The sequence below is a fragment of the Bacillus rossius genome, chromosome 1, assembly GCF_032445375.1.
Source record: "Bacillus rossius redtenbacheri isolate Brsri chromosome 1, Brsri_v3, whole genome shotgun sequence".
Lineage (NCBI taxonomy): Eukaryota > Metazoa > Arthropoda > Insecta > Phasmatodea > Bacillidae > Bacillus > Bacillus rossius.
The window spans coordinates 282,661,805-282,682,910 of record NC_086330.1 but is presented as its reverse complement, the minus strand read 5'-3'; the positions used below and the strand labels follow the sequence as shown (position 1 = coordinate 282,682,910).

The window sequence follows — 21,106 nt, the reverse complement described above, 5'->3', positions numbered from 1 at the left end:
TGGCACAACACTTAGGAGAAATGCACACAGTGCTTTATTGAGATCAGAAGAAAGAAACATAAATAGTTTTTCTACTCGATTCATAAAAGGACCTTCATTCTTCAGAATAGGAACATCATTTTTTGCCGAAGGTGAAGCAACTTTTTTATGGCTGGTAAAGAAAACAGAACTTGGTTTCCTTTTCTTCTCTGTCTCTTTATCTAGGCCTTGATGGCTCCACTTGAGCTTGCACAGGATGACTGTTGAAGCTAAGGAATTTTGTAAGAGGTTAGACACACAGATTGTTTCTGATTTAATACCTCTGCGTTAAAAAAGCTAAGTAATGGTTGCCATTGCTCAAAAACCCTCAACAAACTTCTTCTAAGAGAAAGCCATGTTTCAGAATTTTCTTGGCTTCTGTATCGTGCAGATCTTGAAACTTGTGTAACGTTTCTTTTCTCTTGAAACTCTTCTCCAAATAATAAAAAATGTCTACAAGAATGTCATAGACTTTTACTGGCAGAGAAGATGCAGTTTTTTCTGCAGCTAAGTTTATTAGATGACAAACACAGCCAATCTCAATAAGTCCAGGGTGTTTTTCCTTCAACACTGCTGCGACACCATTTTTATTCCCTATATAACCGCTGCATTGTCTGAGCAAAATGCAATGCAGTGTTCAATAGGAAAACCATTACATTCAAATTGGGAAAGCACTAATTTACCAATATTTCGTCCGGTGCAGTCACCTTCCAGAACAGGAATGGAAAGAACAACATTTACAATTTTATGCTGTATTTCATCATAAAACGTAACTACAATAGGATACAACTTAAAACTAGTAGCGTTGCTACCATCAGTTGCGACTGAAAACAGCCCACTTTTTCAGTACTGCACTACTCTGGATTTTGCATCCGAAGCCATCTCTTTCATAATAGCAGAAGTTTTGGTACGCCCACATCCATATTTCTTGGCAATTTCCGAGTCTGGGAACATTTTTTTGACAAGCGCACCTGCATGATCTGCGGCCGCTAGAGGAATGTTATGCTCTATCAAAAACAAAGTAAATAAACACTCAGCTCGCGTAATGTCTAGATCTGCACCCCCAGTTTTAACAAAGAACCTTGAAAGTTTGTGATTATCTTCTTGGCATTTTACGTTGGATAAATGCTTTGCACTTTTGATGTGCACGCTGATGTCACTTTTACCGCCATGCGATATGTTGATGTCGCATCTGCAGATCTACAAAATCCAAACCTTTCCCCTTTGTCAGAATTTAAAATGCATGGAAACTATGCACTATACGTATCACGGAATGTCTGGTAATAATATGGTTTTTTTGTACTCATCTTTGAAAACATAATGCAGACAGTTTGTGCTTCATAACCATAACCTGTCACAAACGCCTAAACGAGGCAGCGGCAATAGCCCGTAACAAAAGTAAACAAATTAGTAAACAGTTGTTTCACATTGCACTCATTGACCACAACGTATTTTGCAGGGACTGGAAGTAACGCACTACTAGTGACGACGTTATTTGTAACAGTTACTTTTTATGGTAACGATCGTGGTAACGCAATATATTAAGTTTTCAGTAACTGTAACTGTAACTGAATTACATTTTTTCGCCTTAAAGTAACGATAATTGTCGTTACTTATTGCGTTACATTTTTTAAATGTATTTCTTATTGAACGAATAACGATTTGTTGATTTTTTCAATCCCAGAACGTAAATCCCGACAAGCATATTATTTGCGATGGTATTGCTTGTACTTGTAAAACTGCTGTTGGCTAGCCTGCGCTCGCATTTTGATTGTCATGTGATGAGGAATAAGAGGATTTCTTTGGTTTAAATAAGAGGAGCCCAGTGGAGGATTCTGGGGAACAAGAGCTACAATGGTTTTTGGAGTGTAGGAATAAGGACATTTCTTCACTAAATGACTATCCTCAAATCAAAAATCTTTTCATTAAGTTGAACACAGCAATGCCAACAAGTGCTGCAGCTGAAAGGTTGTTCAGCTGTGCAAGTTTAGTTTTACGCCCAAATAGAGGCAATTTAAGCGATACAAATTTTGAGAAGCAACAGCTACTCAAGATCAATAAGCAGTGGTTAAAAAAGTGGTGATTTGATATCAGTGTTATTATTTTGTAGTGTGAACTAATTACTAAATGTAATTTAAGACCTAATTTAAAATTATTCAGTTTAAATAAATATATATCTTTACTAAAAACAATATGTTTTATTACCTTTTAATTATAACAAAATTACGTATCACAATTTTTAGTTTTTCACAAAGTAACTGTCAAAGTAACTGTAAGTTACTTTTTTCAGAACTGTAACTGTAATTGGTTTATTTCCAGCCGTGTAACTTGTAGTTGTAACAGGGTTACATTTCCAATGGAGTATTTGTAACTGTAACTGAGTTACTTTTTAAAAGTAACTTTCCGGTCCCTGGTATTTTGCCAGTTTAAATGTATTTGAAATTCAAATTATAATACGTAATAGCAGCTCGTAAATTATAAATAAAAATCACCTATCTTAACTAACTGTCTAACAAACAAGCGATGACGTACTCTCTGTAAAACTGTGTAATCGAGAAAAAACAATCGATAGTCATGAGCACAACACGTGATACATCGATTGACATGAATGTTGAATCGATTTGGAAGACACCGACTTTTTTTTACCGCGAAGCTATTTTAATTACAAAAATAGGAAGAATTCAGACAATTTCGGAAAATCGTAAAGAGCAGTTATAATTCGGAAGACTTCCGGATAAATCGGAATGGTAGGCAGGTATGCACATGTAGTTAACTTGGCACTGGACAGAGCACGAGCGTTACATGCAATTGATGAGCTATCTGTATCCATATTCGACTAAATGTGTGTGCGCTCTATATGAGAATCAACATAAATAAACATGAATAATGCCTACTAGCACTCGTTACATTTCTATAAGCGGTACACAATGGCGACGAAGACGAAAAGATAAAAGTTATAATGGTTGAAAACGTCTTTAAAAGAAAATTTACACATCAGACAACTTCATATTTCTGTTAATTAAATAAGTATGCAGTAACATCTGAATAAATATTATATTTCAACTTTAAAATACATGGTTTTATACGGGAAAACTACCTACCTACACAAAGCGCTCAAAATCTAAAAACATCATGCAACATTTATACAACAATTTTTTTTCTCCAAATTTTTATGTCCTAAAATAATGGTGCGATGATTATGCAATAAAACACTGTATATTCTCTTCCTGACACTGTACTTTGTATCACCAAATTTTTATGAAATAGATTGTGGTTTTTACTTTAGCTCAAAGGCTTGCCACTTTATTTTTCACCCCAAGTAAACATACCATAGAAATTTAATCCACAAACAATTTTGTTTAAAATAATATTCAGTTATATTAAGACATCTTGTATGAAGTGAAATATTGCGCCATCTTCATAAAACAGTATTTCCCATATTAACATGAATCAAGGCAAGACTAAATCCTTCGCCACCACACACAAAGTATTCTCGCAGAACCTATATTGGCGTACTGCTGGCTGACAGTTGTTTGTCTGTTTGGTAAAGTGTACAACTTTGAGGATAATTAATATAAGGAAAGTTTATTTCTTGTTTTAGAACCTGAGACGAAAAAGTCCCACAATTTTAGTCACAATCAACAGCAATCACCAGCAACCAAGTGTTCTCTTTAAATTTTTTTCCCATCGACAGCAAAATAATATGCGCATACAAAAATTGATTTTACTGCAATATATTAAATAAATGTGATCTAGATACATGGTAACCAAATGTAAGATATTATTTTAATGCTGTTTTATGGAAGGTCACGTCTATTTACCAAATTTTGCTTTTATTACGTGAAAGTAGTGATGGGATTTTCGATACTTCGATACCTCGATATCTTCGATACTTGACGGTATTGCAAACAACGAGCATTACTCCTACGGAAAGAGTGGTAACTTCCATGTTAAATGCGTGTCACAATAAGCAGACTGCTATGGAGCGACCGCAGCGATACCATGTGTGTCGTGGTAAAACCTGAACTAACAAGCGTGCGGCGCATGCTCATTAGGAGCCCTTTTTTTTAGCTGCCACGTGCTTGCTTTTCCCGCCATACAGAAAATTAACGATTTGTTTGTAAACAAAGATGCAGAGAAGCAAAACATTCTTCACAAAGGATGTTACTTTATATTATTTTCTAAACTAAATTGGTCAATTACTTTGATATTGCCTTATAAAACACTAGTAATGAATTTTCTCGGCAATCATTATGTACTAAATCGAAACAGGCGTAACTCGGACCTATTGCATCTCTGCATGTTTATTTCTAAAAGTTACACTCGTTAAATACTTAACCTTCTTTAAGCTTTAAATTGCAAAGAAAGGCTAATATTCTTGTTAAGGTGCCTGATATTATCTGGTTTGTACCATATGAAACCCCGACATCTGTCATGTTAACCATAATAAATATATTGCCAGAATGGAATCACTTTCGTGAGCATTTTGTTTGGTTTAAGTTACCATGCGCATGTATAAAACGTACCTATATTTTAAAAACATACAGGCTTCTAACCCAGGTGTGAATACATTTAATTACACTTTTTAACACATAGGTCAGGAATGTTCTGTTATGAAATGAATCTAGTTATCATGTTCGTTACTAAAGTTTTTTTTCTCCTGTAGGCCTGACTAAATCCTACTTTGTTACCATTAAAACCAATTTTACCACAACTGGTTTTACAGTTTCAACCCCCCCCCCCCCCTTCAGTGGTTTTATACACAGTTAAACATTAATAACATATTACCTCAAAATGCTGAACTACATGGTACACAAATAGGCCAAAATTGCATTTTGTAATAGATTCTCACTTATAGAATGGGCCTTAAATGTTGGCCAGCGCATACAGCTGGCTTCACAAGTAGGTGGGAGGGAGAGTTTCACCACAAACTATGTGGCATTCCTACAGACCATGACATCTTTCTGCACACTTCAAGCCCAACCAAACCCCTGCTTGGCAGGTCCTCACAAGGCAGCAGTAGCTAGGTAGGTAAACTATCTTTCAGGCGGAGCAGCAGTATAGCCATACAGACTATACATTAACATATTGAGAAGCGAGAACATGTTTACACTTTACTAACTACTCAGTGAAATTGCGCTGTTGCACTGCACTGCCAGTCGCCACTTCTCAGAATATTTTTTTGCAGAATAAGAAGCATCTTGAAGGTTGGGATATAATGTAGGCTAACATTGACCCATAATCAACACTGTTAATATTTGTTGAACTATTCAGGTTTTTAATCAGAATATATAAAACTAAAGCAGAATAATTAAATATAGCAGTTTTTGCCTAAGTCATGAGCATACATTTATCCAGACGGATCAATAATGCTGTGTACTCTGTTTTGCAAAAATCTGGCTTCTGGGAGCCCTAGTAGATCAAGCTGTCAAAACAACTGTCCAAAAGTTGGCAAAAACAGTTAACCATGATCACTCTGATGTTTGATATGAAACCTATTTCAATGAATGAATTAATGAATGTCTTATTTATGTGCCATACTTTCTGAAAAAAGGAAAGAGGAAATTGAATTTGCTGTAAATAAAAAAATGTACCTTCAGACATGTTATACCAATATATTTAAATTTCATTCAAGATAACAAATTAAAAGGTTCACTGTTCACAAGACACAAAACCTAAACCCATGTTTACTGGTGCCAATAAAATTTGTAAATATAGTTGTCTTGTTTTCCTATGTTTACAAAATTAATGTTAAAATGATATTTCAACAATCAAAAACAACACTGTTACAACAAATTAATGCTGTATAATAGTGTAAATATGTACCAAGGTAATTTTTCCAGTTGTTAGGGTTTCACCCACTCACTTTTGTGGTGCTGTAGTGCCATAACTGTCACAGGGTATACTGAAAGCTCCAAAGTCAGGGTATGACCTACTTGGGCCAGATTATTTTCAAATGCAGAATATATTTCATGCAAAGGTAACCTGAATAGGCTATTTATATGTATTACTAGTTTACCTGAGTCAAACAACATAATTTACTCTACTATTTAGTTTATTACATCCGCCAGATCATTTCAGAGTACAATTTTCTACAAATATATTGGACAAGTGAATTTTATACATTAAATATCATGATGAGCAAAAAATCAACCAATATATGAAGAAATGTTTACACTCTTCAGCAGCGAGAAGAAGAAAAGTTATTATTTTATTTATTTATTTTTTAAAATGTCCAAGTCGACTACAAAAATATACAATTATATTGTACATGTAGTATAGGACTCGTCAAGAATATTAAACATTATGAATACACATTTAAGTACAATCATATACACATAAACGTAAATAATTAAATAGTAAAAAACAAATAATGTACATTATATAATAATAATACATTTTTAGCATAGTTTTGCTTCCATAATATAATTAATAGAATAAAATCTGAACTCCAACAGCAAATCTTTCAGTATTTTTTTTTTTTAATACACAAAGTTGGTTTTCTGATTAAAAATGTGGTGGAAGTTTATTATAAAAACATATAGCAGAGTATCTCGGACTATTTGCAAAACATTTTGTACGATGTTGTAATATATGAAAATTATTTTTTGATCTAGTCGAATAATTATGTAAATTGAAATTCTGCAGTTCATTCAATTGTGAATTAGCAAATATATGTAATTCATAAATGTATAACAATGGTAATGTTAAGACACCTAAGCTTTTGAAAAGTTGTCTGCATGAGGTACGATTATTTACATGCATTATTATACGTACAAATATTTTCTGTATTTGAACAATTTTAGATGAGTCCGTGGAATTACCCAAAAATATTATTCCATATCGTGAGGTTCAACATAACCAAAGTAAATAATTTTTAAAGCATTTAGATTAGTCCATTTTGAAAATGTTCTCATAGCAAATAATATTGAGCTCATTTTTTTAGTTAAATGAGCAATATGAGATTTCCAATTAGGGTTCTTCTCAATATATTTACCTAGTATTTTGGTTGAATTTGATTGAGATATATTATAACCATTAATTGATACAGTTGGGTCTTGCAAATTGTAAAAGTTATTAAGTTTAAAATGCAGCCACGTTTTTGTGTTATTAAGAATTAATTCATTAGCCTTAAACCAATCTATGATGTCCCTAGTTAAAATTTTAATATTTGCAATTAAACTTAAAGGGTTATCTCCATGTATAGATATATTAGTGTCGTCAGCATATAATACAACATTTTAAGGCAAATCGTTAACGTATATAAGAAAAAGCAAAGGTCCTAGTACAGAACCCTGAGGAACACCAACAGATATGTTTTGCCTATCTGAATGAACATTATATTTTATGTTGGTTAAGGGATCTATATGTTGTTACTACGACTACTAGTGAACGCTGAGACAAGTAAGATGTTAACCAATTAAGCACTGTATCTCTTACACCATATGTGCTTAACTTTTTAATTAATATTTTATGGTTAACACTATCACAAGCCTTACTTAGGTCACAAAATAGCCCAACAGGATGATTCCTTCTGTGTAGGTCCATAGTTATAATGCTGATAAATTCATAAAGTGCAGTTATCGTCGATTTACAACGCCTGAATCCATGTTGACTGCCCTCTAAAATTATATTTTTCTCAAAAAATGACAATCTATTAAACATTAATAATACTAATATTTTTGAGAATGAGGACAGAAGAGATATTGGACTGTAATTCTGACAGGCGTCACAAAGACCTTTTTTATGCAAGGGAATAACTTTTGAACACTTCCATAAGGTAGAAAAATAACCTTGCATAAAAGATTCATTATAAAGATATAACAATGGGTCAACTATATAATCAATACCAGTCTTTAATAATAAAATCAGGTACAGCATCTAAACCTGATGAACGTTTACCTTTTGATTTATGAACTACTCACAATAACTCAATTTTAGTTACAGGAAATATGAAAATAGAAGACGATGTATAGGTTGTGCCAGAAATGGAGGCTGTATTGTACACATTATTATTAATAATCTGATGAACACGGAGTTGGTTATGCACTATTTTATAAAAATATTCAATAAACTCATTAGAAACAAATCTTTGCTCTTCTGGTTTTAACAAGGAGCCATCTTGTTTACCCAAAGTATTGATTACAGTTACTGGTAAACTACTTGCAGTTTAATAACCTAACCTAATAACAATTACACCTGCAATTGGGCTTCCGCCCGGTGGCAAGGAGTTCCCACCCCCCAACTACCATCACTCCTCCCCCCTCTGGAGCCTCCTTCGTAAGTCCTTCCCTCCTCCCAGATCCAGTGTCCTCCCCTCAAGTTCGTTCCACTCTCGCCCCGTCCTCACAAGGAATACCTGTCTTCCTCTCTCTGTCCGTCTCCATTCTCTCTGAATCTTCCACTCATGATCCCTCCTTCCTCGATACAGCCCTCTGTGCAACCTAGCTCCCAGCTTTCCCCAGCCCCCCTCCCCCCCACGAATTACCTTATTCAATCTCACCAGCCTTTCCACCTTTCTCCTTTCTTGCAGCGTGGCCCACCCCAGCTCCTTCATCATCACCGATGGTCTGTGTGTTTCCCCCATCCTGCCTTCGCCTTCCCTTCTCCTCCACATATTCATCACCCATCTCGCTGCCTTGCGCTGCACCCTCTCCAACTCCTCAATTTCCTTCTCCACATAGGGGTCCCACACCGCCGCGGCATACTCCAACACTGGCCGTACCAATGTCACGTACGCCTTTTCCTTTACATTCCTACCTGTCCCTTTCAGTGTCCTGCTAAGCAGCCCTAACCCCATTCTGCCCTTCTTCACCACCTTCTTGACCTGCTTTCCCCACCCCAAGTCGTTCTGCAGGATCACTCCCAGGTACTTATACTCCTCAGCTTCCTGGATCACCTGTCACCTGAACGACAGTATCTTACTGCACATTTTCGCTCATAGGCATATCGTCCAGACATTTTTATCTTTTCACATTTTCTTGCTAACCAAATATTTTAAAATGATTTCCAATTTACCAGATGCAAGTTGTTGTTTACCACTAAACACAACATGGCCACAGAGTATATATCTCCTCTGTGACATGGCGCCAGCAAGTCAACCCTTGCAAGTCAAATAAATATCCTACTTATTTTAGCGGAGTATTTTCAAAGCAAATTATTTTTATTATAATACTAAATAATTTTAAAAATTGATGTAGAAACTTCGTTACAACTACAAGTAGCTATGCTATACTTGTTGAAGTCTTTAGTGTGATTGTGTGATATTGCATTTAGCGCGGTCACCTGTATCATGGCGAATGACGAACTAACAAAAAAAAGGGTCCATCATAAAAAAAAGCCTGTGCAACGATTTCCTATTCCAGTTTCCTCCCCATGATTGCAAAGTATTGAGTATCGAAACTGTAAGTTCGATACATTTTTTCGATACCGGAATGCTTGATCATTTGTATTGAATTAAGTTTTGAGTCGCCATCGTACAAAATACAACTACAGTAGAACCTTGATGATACGTTCCCGTTTCATACATTTTCCCGTGTCAACGCAGATTAATTTTGGTCCCGCCGAAAGTACTATATTTACAATGGTTTACTTTCCCGGAACATACACTTATAAAATCATTAATTTCCCGTTTCATACGTTTTTACGAAGCGGAAAAGTCCTAAAATTCACAAATTTTCTTGTTAGATATATTCCTCCTGATAAATTACGATTTAATTAATGCTTTTATTTTGAAAAACGTTCATTGTTTACCTTTGCAAACGTAAGAAAATAACTTTATTGCACCATAGATATGGATAGTATCAGGAAGACTGTTCACTTCGCTAGTAGCATCTATGGCCAGCACCATGCGAGACTAGTGGCGCAATCTAGCAATGATTATGAAAATGGTGTACGCGCTTTACCAAGGCACGGATCTCATATTTTGTGCATTCATTAATCTTTGAACTGAATATACCCGTTTGTTATTGTTTTCTTACGATCGGATTGTTTTGTGTTTTACATTTCTCAAGTTAAAATTTTATTGAAAATTGTTCTGTTGCATAAAGTTGTTTGTAAAATGAAAAAAACAAGCAAATATTTCTGATTTTCTTTTTACAATAGCGTAATTTTTTAATTTCTAATTTAGGCTTGGTGACTTTTCCCCCTCTCCAAGAAAGGACTTCAAACATTTTGTAAGGCCACTGTTTTTCATGTCAGCTTTACTTGATTATGGACTGTATTTTACATTTCTGGTGGTTTTATTATATGTATATATAATGATGAATTCATATATTTCATTAATATAATGTAATTATTTACACATTATGTATTTAAGTTAAATCTGACATTGTGCTGGTATGATAGATTGAATTTATATAGTTTAAAACTAATTTATGTTATTTGTAATAATTGTTACTTAATGGGAAAATATTTTTCCCTGGAGTATCGAAAGTATCGAAAGTATCGAACTGAAAAAACAATACAGAATCGAGTATCGAAAGAGTGGTATCGTCCCACCTCTATGTGAAAGTCTACTTGGATTTTTCTTGGTGCGCGATCCCAGTCTCACCTGTTTTAATGAGCAGTTTTTATTAATAAAAACCACTGCCTTATTCCGAATTCTACCAGGGATGGACCGAGATTTGAATAATAGAGCCAAGTTGAGCAAACTCAAAATTAGAGTTCTTTAATATTGACAGGAGAAAACTCAATTTTTTTATAACTCGTTACATATTTGGCATACACAACAAGCATAAAATCACAAACCATTATTTTGCAAACACAGCATAATGCACTTTCATGCTTATATTTGAGCAGTTTTCTTCAAATATGTTTGATTTTACATAATTAAGCAATGTTGCCCAAATAACATAAAACGTTTCTTCTGCTATTTAGGTTTCAAAACACCGGAAAAAACGCCATTTTGGAATGGCCTGCTGTACGTCAGAGATTTGTAACACAGCAAACAAACTATTAAAAGAAAATATATTAATGTCTCAAATTTACATTTTTTACAATTACAGCAGCAATCAATAGTATCGATCTTCGGCACTAACACAAAAGTGTTACACCATCTATATTCATTTCTTTGACTGCCTAGTAAAATGGTAGATGTAATAATATTTGTCACTAACCAAATAAATAACATAGTTCATATTTAATGCCAATGTCAAAAGAAATTGCTCACATGACTTTGGAAAATGCCTATGTATTGACATTTTTGAAGTTGGGACATTTATTTCTAAACAGAAAATTGCAGAACAGAAAAAAAATGATACAAAGGGTTTTTTTTTTAAAAAAAAAAAAAGTAAGGTTGTACTTTATGCATGGGATTTTTATACGTCCATTTAACGATATTTAAAAAATACTTTAGAGAGCAGTGTTTTTTGTTTAAATCAACTGGTTTCTTAAAAAAAAAGTACTGATAGAAGGACTATAAAGGTTAAGGAGAAAACCTGAAGAAAAAACATTAAAAATTAAAAATATTATTTTTTAATTTCACAAAATGTTTTACAGTCCTTCTCTAAGAGGGTGTAATAATACTTAAATTAGTTTATCAGTAGTTATCCATTTTAATGAGTGGTTAGGTTAGGTACATGAAAAATAGTGTGAAAATGTGAGAACATCTGTTAGGTAGGAATAACTACATTAAGAATAATGTGATATATAAATTTATAATGTAGCTACTTTAACTTAACCAACCTACTAATATTTTATGTAATTTTAATACAACTAAAAAAATTTCTGTTATTTTAATTTAGCTATACTAAACCTAACTAACTATTTATACAAATTTGAAGTATTTTTAATTAACACAGCCAAACATTCTCAAAATTTATTATGTACCTAACATAATCTAACCTCACCACCCTTTAAAAGGATGAACTACTGGTAAGCTACTTTATGTACCACAACATTCTTAGAAAACATGTTAGAAGTTTCAAATACAAATTTTGGATTTTTTCTATAGTAGATGCCTTTCTTCAGAACTATCATTTAGGGATATTGCAGGGTTCAAATAATTTAATATAAAAAAAATTGTTTAAGATGATATCAATATTTCTCATAATTAATTCACTTAACCACACAATTTTCCTTGTCTTCAAGGGCCTTCACATTTACTGAGTTTTCCAGAATCCAATGGGAATTAAAATGTCAATTTTAAAAGAAATTAATAAATCGGTATGACTGATGGTTATACCCATATTTGTTATTTACTTGACATAAATGACTCACTCAGTGAAGACATACCCTCTTTTATCGCATAATGGTCGCACTCGCGTAATCGCCGCACCCAAATTTTAGGGCGTTAAAATTTGGATTTAAAAAAAACCTCTCGCGTAAACTTCGCATGATGTTTTTGGTCCCACTATTAGATGCCGAGTGCTTTGTGTGGGTATTTTTTCTGTATAAAACTATGTATTTTAAAATATAAATCTAATATTTATTCGGACATTACCACTTACTTATTTAATTAACGAAAATACAAAGTTGTCTGACGTGTAAATTATCTTTTAAAGACTTTTTAAACGTTATTATCTTTATCTGATCGTCTGTGTCGCCGCGGTGTACCGGTGAAGATATCTTTTCCGTATAAAACAATGTATTTTAAAGTAGAAATGTAATATTTACTCGGACATTACCACTTACTTATTTAATTAACGGAAATTCGAAGTTATCTGACGTGTAACTTTTCTTTTAAAGACGTTTTTAAATGTTATTTACTTCATCTGATCGTCTGCGTCGCCGCGGTGTACCGCTCATGAACATGTAGCCAGCGCTTGTTGACATCATTCGTGTTTGGTTATGTTGCTTCCCATATAGAGCACGCGCACGTAGTCGAATATCGATATCTCGCCGATTGCATGCAACGCGCGCTCTCTATCAACTGCCGAGTTAACTACATTTGATGGCCCGCATTCTTTCGTGGTAAATGTGTACTACGGCAATAGTTATGCGTTGGTTCACGTCACAGTATCAAGTGGCTTGCGTTCGCGTTACAGTTAGTTTTTTATATTTAAAGTTGAAGAATGGTTTTTGTTTAATGAATTATTAATATAATTTGTTTGGCGTGCCCTTGCATACTCCACCTTTTTTTAAATTAAGGGTACTTTCCATGAATGGGTTTTCTTTTTATGAATAACTTTACCTAACAAAAAAAAAATTTTTCCGCATAATCGTCGCACCCCTACTTTTCAAACTTGATTTTAGAATAAAATGTGCGACGATTATGCGAGATATCACAGTATATGAACTTTAATATAATGGTAATGGTAATTAACATAAACACCAGGAACATAAAATTATTGTTAAATTTCTACAATTAATTGAGGTCAACAAGAACTTGACTAAACTAAAAAATTATCAAGTATGGATTTAACTCAAAGGTATTATTACTGAATTCGGCTAGACTCCAATTGATCCAAAAATTTGCAGACTCATTCCTCTCTTGTTTATACAGTTTAGATAAAGATAAGATTTTATGGTTTTATTTTAAAGCCAATTTCCTTTTTAAAAAAAGAGGTTTTAGTTTTTATTGTTTTATTTTTTTATGAACTCTCTTAATTCATAAAGATAGCACCATTTTCAATAATATGACACTTGCTTCTTCAATGAAACTCACTTTACCATAACAGTGTAACTTTGACTGATACATGTTGCATGTGTACAGGATAGTAATTTGTATCAAATATGTCAAACTATTGTGAACAATACAAGAAATCAGCTAGTATATGTGCGTTTGGAAAATGTACCAATGTCGTAATGTAAAAATCAGTTACTAATAATAATTGCAATATAAAAAAGGGAAAAAATTTTCCACTCTATTTAGTACATTCATACTACCTCCATGCTAAATAATTTATTTTCATTGAATTTAATATGTAATTTCAAAAGATTGCATTTTTGTAATCTGAGTTGATTTTTGATTAAATATGCTAATTAATTTTATGAATTTTTTGTTGCATTTCGGTGCTTTACGACGTATTAACTTGCATTTTGGTTTCATATGGTTTTATAGACATCTTTAAGGTGTTATTTCGGCTTTATCGCAACTCACCATATAATATTGTATAGATACAGGTATAGAATAAAACCAATACCGCCACTACAAAAAAAAGCTTTGATGCCTGGTCTGTCCGTGTGCTCACCGTGATGTTGGTGTACGCGGGGCGCGACAGGAACTCGAGCAGTTTCTCCTTGGCCTGCTTCTCCGCTAACCGCGCCCGGATCAGCTCATCCTTGAGCCGCTCTGCCTCGGCCGCCCGCCGCTCCGACTCATCCACGAGTCGCTTGGTCAGCACCTCCGCCTCGTGCGTCTTCCGCTCCAGGTACATCTTCTCCTCCTCATTCTGTCGCCACACGTCCACCAACGAGCCGATCATCATCTTGCACGTCACCACTACACTAGTCACAGTGAATATGTTTGGGCAACCAGTTTTTTTTCTAACATTCACTTTATTGAGAAGAAATTTCTTGTCACGTTACACAGGAAACTGCAGTTTACAGCTGGAATCAATCGCAATGTTTATGTTGGGTTACAGGATTTTATTAAAACGTATCTTTATTTTCAAGCTTGAAGCGATAAGGCCACACAATTATTCTTTATTGCCAATTGTTTTCACAAAACAAATCAGTTGATAAGATATATTTTAATTACAGTTTTATACAGCATAATTGTGCTGCTGTATAATGTAAATTACATTCTGACATCATTTATATATTGTTTGTTGACATTAAACAAGCCAATGACAGGCAAGCATAGAAGATATGACTATCTAAGTAGGTACGTACTTGCAAAACCTCTTTAAATTGAATGAGAAATAATCCTGATCAGCACACATTCAGAATACATACAATCAGTTGCCAAGTTATACATATTCTAATGCAGTAGTTTAAAGTGCATGTAACTATGGTCCTGCACTTGTAGTATCAAATTAGTGATTCTTATACAGTATTACGCATTTTTCAAGGGACACAGAAAAATTGGTGTGAATACTAGGGCTGTGCAGTTACAGTTTGGTTTTACATCAAGAACCTTGGTTACAGTTTCGTTTCTTACAGAGAAAAAATATATGTATTAGTGCTCCAACAAATATGAATGAGATGAAATGGGTCATTATGTGGTTATTAAAAATAATTAAAAAAACACAGAAAAGAGATGTAAACTCTTTGCATTAGAACAAAACTTTATTTGTGTATTTTATAACTAACCTGGAACCTTGGATTTGGCATCAAAATCTGATGAAAGTACATTCTAATTTTCTGATTCAGCATTTTTGGTATATATAAATGTGTGTGTGTGTATACACTTATACACACACACATAGACACAGACCCACACACATAAGGACGCACACGCGTCAATTTTGAGCTAATTTTAACGTATTTATGCAATTGTAAAGAATATCATTGAAATATATTTTGGTCTATGATTTGATTACTATAGAGATTTTTCTTATAAAATTTTAAAAACTTTTACAACCAAAAATATTTCATATTCGTTTTTTGTCATTTTTTTATTTTTTTTTATTTATAAACTGTATTGACCATTTCGGTACATTCAAACCTCCATAATTAAAATATCTACCTGACAAAACTAACCACATAAAATTCTGTCAAGATGTTTAGATCATTATATTATTGTTTTTATATTCTCTTAATTCATGCAAGATGCACCCTTTCCTATCCTCTTAACGTATGAACGGCCAAGAATCATAACATACCAATTGGTAAAAATAACAGTACCACCAATATATGAAAGGAACTGAAAGCTTCCATATTGTTTCAACTGTGTTTATGCCATATCTATTTGTTTCATTATTATTTCAAATTTCTTCTTTGTTAAAACAGACATCACACAGAAAAATGCATGCATTGTTATGGACGCAAGAACCCAGACCACGATGCCAGGTTCGGAGCTGACTAGCCACTCTGCACGGTCACTGGTGTCGCGCACCATGTTATGTGCCGTGCACTGACGTAATGCATGCCACATGTGCCTGGCCGGATTACAAGGGTCGTCGCTGCCCCCCCTCCCCACCCCCACTCCCGTGCATCGTCCTGAGATGTTATCTATCGCTGAGCGGCCTTGGGAATTCCACGGGCTGCCGCTGAGAGTGGCGAGAATGGACGCCGCCCTTCTAGACTGTTCAGATGTCGGGTCGGCCCAAGATGACGCGACTAGTCACAGCTGCTCTCATCGGTTCAAGAAGGGCGCCTCAAGTACTTAAGCAGCGACGCCGACCTCCGCGGCAGTTCAGCAATGTAGTCCCGCGACGAGTTCTGAGCGAAGTGCCGTGTGAGTGCCAAGTTCCAAGCGAGTCTCGGGACAGTTCACGAGTTCCTAGCAGATTCCAAGCGAAGGGAAGTGCGACATCGACAAAGAGGGTTAGAGAGAGACCCCCCCCCCTCCCCCGAAAGTAGCGCCACGCGGAGTTCGACTGAATCGTGAGAATTCAGCAACTGAGTGGTGCGAGACTGTGTTGTATGGACAGGCGCGAGGTAAGGGGCGAACCACTGTTGAGCCTAGCTCCTGTGAGGAGTGCGAACTGCGAAACTTGACAGACATAGAGTGACTTGAGAATAAACATTTTTAAGTCCCAGTGATTTATGATCGGATATTTTTAAGTACAATTACTTATTATTAATGTAAATATTAGAATCAATAAAACTGTAATAAAACTTAATTGGGCTATCTTTCACGATTCCAGTTTTCTAGGGGTGTGCGAATACTCGAAATTGCAAATATTCGTGCGAATCAAACAATTGATTTGATTCACATTCGAAACCAAATTAGGTATTTGAAATTTTCAAATATTCGAAAGATTTCGAATGTATTAATACAGTAGAATCCCACCAATGCGACCCCCCTCTGATGCGTCCATTCCGTTTATACGACCGTTTTTTGAGAAACAGTGAAAATTTTGAGCAGATAAAGTCGAAAATTTGAGTAAAATCGGCTGAAAAACAAGTCTGTTACACTTTGTCGGGCGCTATGTGTTCACATTTATCTTGGCGAGAGCTGTACTGTAAGCAGGCAGGCATACAAAAGACGGCTAAAAATAGATACCACCCCTCTAGACTGTCCACGCGGCAGTGTCTAGCCGAGTTCGGCGCGTCCACTCGCACGAAAAGCAGTCTCAGCTGTCATGTTATCTTACCCGCCCGCACGAACTGCCGCTGTGGTAGCTTCTGCGAGAGCATAAGAAACTCGTCCGGCCAGGCTGGCGGCTTGACATCATAGGTGACGTGACGTGACGCTTACCTCTCCCATACCCTGCTAATTCTTCAAGGCTCATCCCTCCCAGAGCCACAAACCATGTAAAACCACACCCCCCCCCCCCCCCCCCTTTTCCAACTAACATTTCAACACATTCCCTCCCTTTCAACCTTCTGCGTGAGAAACTGTCAGCATTCTCCTTCCCACCCACACCGCGTGCGACAAAAGCCAGGTTGTATAGTCCATTCTCTGTAAAATAAATATTTTTATGGGTCCTTCGCCATTAATAAATACTTTATAAGTTTAAGTTATTATGATACAATTTGTTTATTAGTCACACAGCAGTTTCTGCTGAAAAATCACTAATACCTCGAATTTTATTGAATAGAAAAATTTAGCAGGGCCGTATTTATATTTATTTTACTGCAATAGTTACTTTTCCAACTGCATTCCAAAGTGTTTTTATTCTTTTTTTTTACGCTGCGAAGGGACGTGGAAAAGATAATTGCTTGAGCTGTCAAAATAAACATCGCTGACGGCAAGGGCGGGAGCGCATCCTGTCGGTCTGTCGCTGCGATTATCTACTCCAAAAACATGTCACAGCATTTCAGGATAGTATTGTTCTTATATGTTTCGTTTATAGCCGAATGTTTTCTACACACAAGTTCCTTCGCCACGTTTTGAACGAAAATAACCACCAGCCAGTAAGCATAGCCGAACTCGCGTTTCGCGAATTCACTTAGCGCGAGTATTTAACGGAACCCATTGTTCGGGGTATGCGAGTCCGAGGTGTAATATGAATTTAAAAAGATGTCTTTTTTACACCATAGACTATTTGAATATGAAATCTATGCGAACAAAGGCGATTTTTTATTTATTTGGATATATTTGGGGGGGGGGGGGGGGGACCTTTACTTACATGAAATTTTAGGTTAGGAAAATGGGCATACTGAGAACAATTAAAGCCAATGTAGCATGAAAATTATCATAAATGCTTACGATTTTACTGCAAACTTTACGTGATGTGTAGCATAATTAATTTATTTTATCCAGTTGTCCTTAGCACAATTTTCGGGCGAGCCATGTTTGTGCCATATAAAAGTGTAAAACTATTTAAAACAATGCCAGTACATCAGCTTTCACCTTTAAAAACTAATGCACACATACTCTTTAGTCATCATTCTATTAATTTTACTAATACAAATCTAGAGAATTTTTTTTAACGATAGAAAAGTAAATACAGCGGCCATCATGGCTACAGCAAAAAAGAAAACGTGTCCGTTTGTGTTGATGGCCAGGAGAGCGGCCCATTGCCAGAGAATTGTGTTGCTAGAATTGCTCCAGCGCAATCGCTTTTTAAACTACAGAGAATGTTACGTAAATAATTAGATAAAATTAAAAAGACAAGATAAACAAAATTCAGTAAAAATTATTTTGCCTTGACACGTTTGATTCCAAAAGACTCTGAGTACGGAATATTGTCCATGCTTATGAGCAGTTGTAATAAACAACTCTTTGATATATCGATCGGTAATCGCTTGACTATTTACTGCCGAGAATAAAACTGATGCATCGAAGATCTGTTTACTTTCATAAACTTTTTTTTTTTTTAATTTTCAGAAGAAGAAGTGAAGTTCAGAACGTTGTTTTTCTGCTTCTGGGAACATTATCACTTCCAAGAGGCAATGCCTGGATCCAGAACATGTAAAGGAATTGGTCTTTTTGCACTGCAATTTACGTAATGTTGATGGCAAGGTGTAGGCTTGGCTTTTTATGAAGACATTTCTATATCACTGATTGTGTTTTATTACTAAACCATTAGAAGAGACATAAAAATTTACATGTTACTTGAGTAATAAAAATGTATATAAAGCTAAAGAACATTACTCTTTTAAACAAAAATTTATAATATGCCAAATTTTTACTGTAATTATTCAGATTTATACTTAAAACTTAATTAGAAAATATTCGCAAATTATTCGCTATTCGCAAATATTTGCAATTATTTGATTCACATTTGATTCGCATTGAAAAAGTCAAATTTGCACAGCCCAAGTTTTCCCCACATTATAGGTCCTAACAGTATGTAGCAGCAAGTTACTATGAACTTTAGGAACTCTATTTAAATATACTACTATGCTTTAAAAAAGACCAAAATTAAGTGAATGAAATTATGGCCAAAAAATTGTTGAAACTAGATGGTGTATTTCAGTTCCTATCTTTCCCCAAATACATTGTAGTCATTCTCTATAACATACATTGTACACATTTCTAAATTACATATATTTTTTGTGCGTTGTTAGACTGCAAGACACTGGTAACATTGAAACAATTGTTTGTTTATCTTTCCTGCATGATTAACATATTGCAACTCAAGGTAACAGAATCAAAAAAAAAATACCATAACCATAACCAAAGATTTCAAAAAGGGGTTCCAGGTCAAGTATTTTAAATTAACCAAAATTTGAACCAAAAAATCGGGGAACCACACCGGCCTAGTGAATACTAATATGAATGTATAAATGAAGATAAACACTAAATTCACAGCATCTCACCATCTCGCAAACAAACTAGTCTTTTTTAAACTCTCTATCTACTTTTTTTTAAACCAAGGCATGACATTAAACACATAATAAAAGCTCCCATCCAACATTCACCATGGTACACTGTACTTTCAAATCAAATGTTCTTTCAAAACACAATTGTGTGTTGTGCACTTCTAAACGATGAACACAGATTACCCACAAATATTTCTTGAAACAAAGCCTCCTACAGCTGCATGCATCTGCGACGGAACTAGGAGATCGCCATACCTTCATGGCCCCGAGTCGTAGGCGAGCAATCTCTTGTTCTGCCTCGCTCGCCTTCTGGCTCAGGAGCATCGCCTCTTCCTCCGCGACCCGTGACTTCTCCGCCAGCAGCTCTGCAGTTTCCTCCGAGCGACGCTGCAATCCAAGAGTACACTTGACGCAACATAACTCCGAGCCTGGGTGACGGTTAGAAAATCGTTGTGTGTATGTGAGTCCCGACACTGGAGAAGGCAGACGTGGCGCGGCAGTGAGAGATAATGCGTAACTTGATAACGGGCTACACGCTACTGCACAGAGTGAAAACTTAGTCCTTCGGTGAAATCCGACGAATATGTTGGTACTTACTAAACGTTTGGATCTGAGGTTTGTATGCATGTAGTGTATCACTTTTGTTCAGAGCCGTGTTACATATGTAGTGCATTACTTCAGTAAAGTACAACTTTATACATAAAATGCCTCCAGTGTTGTCAAAAGTTAAGAGTAAAAAACTGCACTCGCAGGCGCGGGAAATCGTCTATAACGTTCTGCAGTTTATGGAAAATGAAGCGCGATTGCAGGAACCCTCCATTTCACTAGAGAAAGCACAGCTGAGAACAGCTAATGCGACGGATGTGTCTCGCACGACTGTACAAACAATATGAAAAATGGCTCACCGAACAATTAATACAAAATCTTCCACCAAACAGTGTTGTTGTGATAGATAATGCTCCCTATCACAATGTAAAAATAAATAAAACGCCTACCTCCAACTCGACAAAAGGAAATGCAGCAGTGGTTAAGTAAGGAGAATATTTCCTTTACTAGCGACATGCTCAAACCAAACTTGTATAACCTCATAAATAAATACAAACCTTCGCAAGTGCAGTACTCGGCAGACAGATTATTGATAAATAGTGGCCACACATTACTTCGTCTGCCCCCTTATCATCCGGATTTGAATCCGATAGCATATGGGCTAAAGTTAAAGGAGAAGTCGCTTCAAGAAATGTTACTTGCAATTTGGCAAATGTAAAAAAACTTTGCGAGGAAATATTTAACCGAATGGGTCCAGAAGATTGGATACCGATTTGCAATC

General features: G+C 35.4%; 1 protein-coding gene across 3 annotated transcripts in view; it reads right to left on the bottom strand.

Moving 5' to 3' along the window:
- Window positions 1-21,106, bottom strand: part of LOC134527662 (merlin) — a 124,862-nt gene that overhangs the window by 24,675 nt on the left and 79,081 nt on the right. For all 3 annotated transcript variants that reach the window (XM_063360536.1, XM_063360535.1, XM_063360534.1), the window contains 2 exons: window positions 20,035-20,166; window positions 14,151-14,351 (listed from right to left, as the gene is read on the bottom strand). In XM_063360536.1, coding sequence (XP_063216606.1) covers window positions 14,151-14,351; window positions 20,035-20,166 — 333 coding nt within the window. The remainder of the gene's footprint in view (window positions 1-14,150; window positions 14,352-20,034; window positions 20,167-21,106) is intronic.